The following is a 6000-nucleotide window of genomic DNA, read 5'->3' on the forward strand; positions in this document are numbered from 1 at the left end:
AGTTCTCTCCCATTGCCCAGTCAACATGCCTCAAGTCCTGTCTTGTGAGACTTGCTGGTGAGAAGGTACTTTGCCTTCCATGTCAATTCAGCCATTGGTCTCTCTGCTGACTCCAGTTACCTATGGTGGTATTTGTGAGGTGAACATCGATCCCATAAGAAATGTGATGAGTCAACACACTCATTTCAACAGCGATCAGATAGAGTCACTATCCATTTCAGTCAGATTTTAACAAGCAACATAGGCTCTGTGTCCATAGAATGACTTTTCCCCGTGAGAGACCAACTTTAAAGTCAATTCAAACATTCACACTGGCATGTTAGACTCACATGTTGCTTTCACACTAGCTTCACCGGAGAAAATAGGACCATGTTTGTGCCTTCGTCACTATTTTTGTCTTTTTACTGCACTGAGGAAGCTAGAGATAGCCTGGAATTTAACTGACAGTAAGATCGATACACCACATGTAAAGATTTATGGCCCAATCCTGTTCCCAAGTTACAGCTCTGATCTCGAAACCTCTTGTACTTGGGCAGATTGCTTCACCCAAGTGCAGACCCATTAATTCAAACACAGAGGAACCGCGGTCAGCTTCCATGCAAGAAGTTGCAGGATCAGGCCTGTGTCATTGGCAAAACTCCCACCAAGGGGGGAAAAATTAAGCCAAAAAGTAGGGCACAAATTGATATCTTTAGGTATTACTGTCATCACCACCAGCCATGGAAGAAACAAACCCAGGTTAGTTGTGTAAATTGTGGAATTCAAGTAGTAAGAGCAATAAAAAGTTAATTGTTGTTGTTAGACACAAGGTAGGTGAGAGAACTTTTATCTGACCAAATTCTGTTGGGGGCAGGTATAAGCCTTCGAACTACACAGAGTTCTCCAGGTCTGGGGAACGAAATCAGAGTGTCCAAGCTAAATACAAATTGGGACTGAGAGTTAAACATAAGGGGTAACGCATGTCATAGGAGGTCATTTGAGATGGAGTGGGCAGTAAGGGTTGACATGCAAAAGGGGTTTGAAGTGGGCCACAAAGGGTTACCAGGCAGGTGTGTGTTACAGACTGTTGTAATGAGCCATGAAATCAGTGTCCCTGTTGAGTCCATGGTTTTTGGCATCTAGCAGCATTAAGTTGTGGATGTTGTGAGAACCTGGTATGATTTCGTGTCTAGTCAAGTGACAAATGCCACGGTATGAAATGGGTGGTGAATAAGGGCTATTTAATATTATTTCAACAGGAGATCTCAAAGCATTTTAAAAGACAGGTGGTTTTACAAAATACGTCATGTTAATACCAAACTAAAAGTCACTTCCTATCATTTCTTCATTGCCAAACACAGAGACGAGGCATTCCTCTGTAACAATAGGATCACCCTGATCAACAAGTAAACATCTTGATTCTCTGATGTAAAGGGATGTTTGCCTTATGTTTACTAAGCATCAAATTTACAAGAAGAAGAAATTAGTGGTTAGTAGTATCAGAAATTTAACAAAGGTTCTCAAGTCTTGCTATTGAGCCTATAAAAGCCCTAAAAGAACAGATGATTATTAGAACAAACATCTGAGCAAGTACTATCAGCATCACAAATGTAATCATTAAGAGGCAAACCAAGGGCCCAATTCCACAAGCTTTATTCCCAGGAATAATCATTTTACCCATTGGGATCAGTCACATGTGTAAGTACTGGAAGGATCAGGATCTTCGTTTCTACTACTGTTTTGGCAAGAGACTGATCATTATGCAGAAAGTCCTTTCATTCATACACGACCTAATATTTGGATGGGCTTTAGAGGAAATTTTTCTATCATAATTTAAACAGGTACGCCACGGCTACTGCAGTCTGCAGATAAATCATTCATGTGTAATCTTTTGACAAATAAATGTGACGTAACTATTACAGGAAATCCAGGTAAAACTAAAAACCAGAAGTTTATACAATGGTGCACAGCCACATACGTTACTGGGAACCAAAGATAAACTGTGCTAATGCAGGTAAGAGGAATGGTGATTCTATTCTGTGGAAGATCAGTTTAAAAGAGTGTGAGCTCCTTCCCAATTTATTCTTAGTTAGGCCTCCACCCGCAAATGTACGAGGTTAGACTGTTCAGCTGTTTATAAAATGTAGTATTGCACTGAAATGTACACTGCAACATTCTTCCCGGGCACTCATACGAACTATATAAGGAAATAGCCAATTCCAGTGTGTTCACCATTGTGATGGTAGAGCTCTGTACACTGGAACAGCCCCTGAGTTGGTTTCCTAAAGGCGTACTTAAATATATCCTAGGCCTAACAACATTGTACTGGACGTTGTCATCAAATGGCAGCATAGACAGCTGCCAAATCTTGCAGGCTCAGTGCTCTAATATGGAACAGCTGGAAGAGGACCCTGCATTCTTTTCTCTCAGTAAACACTGGGGGCTCTGTTCAGTATCCTACTGCAATAAAGCCTAAAGAATTTCACCTATCAACTGACAGACTTTCCCCCCTCCACAGACTATGCTTTTTGTGTTCTTTTAACCATGTGCAGAAGTCCAAGGTGTACATATTTAATCCTACAAGCTATATTAAAATATCTGAGACAAGAACAGGAGGGATTATATTTGTTTTGGGGGAGGGATTTTTTGCAAATGGAATAGAACTAGGTAATTTCGCTATGTGTTTAACCTCATCTCTGCAGAGAGTAGTTTGGGGGTTTATTTTGGAAGGTTTCTTTAAAAAAGAGTGTGTGTACACAGTTGTGCACACACACAAAGCATGAGTTTAATTTCACTTAGGAGAACTAAATTGGTGTAACTTTCACTGGTGTATAAATGAGATCAAAATCAGGCCCATATATATTAAATGTACATCCCTGGGAAAGTACATGCACCGTATACACTAACTGAATTATGTATAGCAGCCCTAAATGGTCTACTAATATCTTCCCGCAGCTTCTGTGGAATATATAGAGCATTCAAAGCTGCAAGGAAAAAAATGTATTCAAACAGGACCTGAATGATGAAACAAATTACCATTTAACAAAAGATTAAGATACCTCAGCTAGCCACAGCTCAGCAAAATACTCGTTTGTATTAGATAATGAGGAGATTCTTCTGCATGTTGCTTAAAGCAAAGCAAGCCACGTTGTCCAAAAGAAGCCTAGAAAATCCAGACTCTACGTGACCTGACTGACTTATTTCATAGGAAACTGCATAAGAGAAAAATCAATCATTCATGCTACCGTAGTTACACCCCTGAATAGACTGTAGTAGTTTGCTGTGAAAAATCAAACTGAAATAAGTCATCACTAGTCTGAAACATAAAATGTAAAAAGGGAAGCTGTTAACAATGAGGCTGGTTCATTTGGAGCCCCAGCTCCTTGACCTCCCCTTTTTTGCCATCATTAGGGTATCAATCAGAGAACAATGTAGCATTCAAAATGGATTGGTTGCACCAAAACTTACCAGGGTTGTTGGCTTCCCCTTCAAGAAGGTGCAGCTCAGTGCAATCTGCCAATGAATGCTCCAGGCAGAGCTGGAGGAAACGGGCTTGGGATCGACTCACCCGCTTCAACAAGGAGAGCAAAGCAACAGTCTGCTCGCATTCATTCCAGCCTTTAAACCAACCAGCCAGCACTCCAACCTGATCTCGAAACATCATGATTAGGTTGGGGTGGGGAGTGGAGGAGGAAAAAAAAAAAAAACCTCTGCAGGGGAAAAAAAATTCCCTCAAAGTTCTTTTCCCCCGTGTCTGTCTCACAATTTTATTTCTTAATCAGATGGATTTTTGGACACAGCCGTCAGCTCAGATGTGGGTCTGGTTTCTCTTCTCCTCTTTCTATCTTCAGTTCAGTGTCCTGATGGCTTCTTGTTAAATTCCCCAAAGATGATGACACAAAGTGGCACAGGGAAACAGGGATGGGAAATTGTATATTATATATACACACACACATATATATATATAAATCTCAACAAGGCACAGGAGTGGATGAATAGCTTCTTCTTCTTTCCCCTCGGGTTATTTTAGCCTAGTGTCTCCAGCTCTCTCCTCCCCTGGGTGGCAATCTGGACCATCCACACCCGCATTCCTCCCAAAGCCAATGTTCACAACTGGAAAGAGAAAAGAATTGCTGCTGATGATGACACACTTTGCAAGGAAACGCTATGATTCAGCATGACAGCAGCAGAGCCCGCTTCCTAACATAGCAAAGGAGATTTCAGGTCAACAACACAGGGAAGGGTAACAGGCGGGTGGAGGGGAAAGGCAAGGAAGAAAGGGGGAGGGAGGAAGACACCCAGCCTCTAAAAATTCAGCCCCCATACGCAGCAACTGAGAGATGCAGGCTTTGCAGCTAATGGTTTAAAGAAACCACAGAAAGTGGAGGAGGGAGCTCCCTGTTGCTGCCGTAAAAGGGTTCCTAGTGCTGGGCAGGTTCTTTAGGGACCTACCTGCTTTAAACTGCAACTGCTGCAAGAGACCATTCGTGCAGAAGAAAACTTACACTGCGGCTATAAAGCTCTAATGCAAAGCAGGAGCAGCCCTGGTGCTTTCCTCTCCACCTCCTCCTCCTCCTCCCCGGGAAGCAGCCGAGTTGCTGCAGCTCCATCTACAGCAATCAAGCATCTCAAGCCAGCCCCTTTGGATTGAGGCCCTAAGCAGCAGCAGCGTGAGACAAAAATAAACTCTACCCACCCCCGACTTCATCACACAGCCCGGCAGGCACAGGCCAGCCCAGGGAGTCTTCGGGTCCCCCTCTCCCTTTTTAGGCTGCTTAAAAAATGATCACACCCCCCCCCTATTTTCCAAATATCTCCACCGATCCACCGCTCTAGCGGCGGGAGGAAGGGGCATGTCTCTCTCTCTCTTTCTGTCCTACTGAAGCGCTCCTGAAATCAGCCCGGTTTTACATACGCATTTTCCAGATTCAAGGCATCGCCTTGTGACCGAAGGAGCGACCAGGTCCATTAGCCTCCAGGGAGCTTTGCAAAATGCAAATGAGCGCTGAGCCCCGAGCCCCTTCCCTCCACATAACTGCCCCCCCCCCCCCAAGTTGGGCTTTTCTGCTTCACCTAGGATGGCTCTCAGCAACCCCCCAGTGCTGTTCCCCCCAGCCCATGGGGGTGGCACGGACGTGGGCAGGGCAGTGCCAGCCCATTGGGGGCGCTAAGCACTGCAGGGATGTTTTGGGGAACCCCCCACCTGCAACACATACTAATTAATAACCCCCCCCGGAGCTGCCGGGGACCCCCGGCTATTGCTTAGTCTGCCTATGCCCAGCGCGGAGCGGGGCACACACAAGCGCCAGGGCAGGGAGAAGAGCTTGGTCCGGCCCCAGGGAAAGCACGAGCCCGGCCGCCCCACCCCGGCCAGCTCCCCGCGGCACCCACCTGGCTCACCCCCATGCTGCCCCCCGGCTCCCTCGGGAGGCTGAGGCAGGTGCCTCGCTGCTGTCAGGCGGGCTGCGGCTGGCGGCGCCCCGGCCGGGCCATGGCGGGGAGCGGGCAGGGGGCGATCCCGCCGGGCGGTGCAGCAGCAGCGCCGGGCGCCTGGCTGGGCGAGACTGAGCCGCGCCGAGCCCCGCGCCCCAGCTCCCCACATGCTAGTCATTAGCATAACCCATTACGTCATGGGCTCGCGGCGCGAGGCCCCCGCCCCCCGGGTCGGGGCAGCGGCAGGGGAGCCCGGAGCGGGCCGGGCTCGCGGCCGCGGGGCGGGTCCTTCCTGCCTCGGCCGGCCCCTGCTGCGGGGCCCCAGCACCCCGGGCACGGCCCGGCGCAACGCTCCCTGGCCGGCCCCGCCGGTCCGCCGCATCCCGGGCTGTGTGTGTGCTGCAAATACAGCCCAGCGGGCTTCACACTGTGTGTGTGTGTGTGTGTGTGTGCTGTAAATACAGCCCAGCGGGCTTCACACTGTGTGTGTGTCTGTGCAGCAAATACACCCCAGCGGGGCTTCACACTGCTTGTGTGTGTGTGTGTGTGTGTGTGCTGTAAATACACCCCAGCGGGGCTTCACACTGT

At 47.7% G+C, this 6000-nt stretch overlaps 1 protein-coding gene across 7 annotated transcripts in view; it reads right to left on the reverse strand.

Moving 5' to 3' along the window:
• Positions 1-5559, reverse strand: part of SAMD4A (sterile alpha motif domain containing 4A) — a 210446-nt gene extending 204887 nt beyond the window's left edge. For 4 of the 7 annotated variants that reach the window (XM_026654165.2, XM_026654164.2, XM_026654163.2 and 1 more), the window contains exons 1-2: positions 5371-5559; positions 3448-4092 (exon numbers count right to left, since the gene is read on the reverse strand). In XM_026654165.2, the coding sequence (XP_026509950.1) occupies positions 3448-3643 (196 nt within the window). In that variant the 5' untranslated portion in view covers positions 3644-4092; positions 5371-5559. Of the gene's footprint in view, positions 1-3447; positions 4093-4431; positions 4517-5370 lie in introns of those variants that run through there. The other 3 variants (XM_026654161.2, XM_026654160.2, XM_026654162.2) reach the window with 3 other exon arrangements.
• Positions 5560-6000: the final 441 nt, after the last annotated feature.

The sequence above is a fragment of the Terrapene carolina genome, unplaced genomic scaffold (genome assembly GCF_002925995.2).
Source record: "Terrapene carolina triunguis isolate 2854851 unplaced genomic scaffold, T_m_triunguis-2.0 Scaffold189, whole genome shotgun sequence".
NCBI classification, from domain to species: domain Eukaryota; kingdom Metazoa; phylum Chordata; order Testudines; family Emydidae; genus Terrapene; species Terrapene triunguis.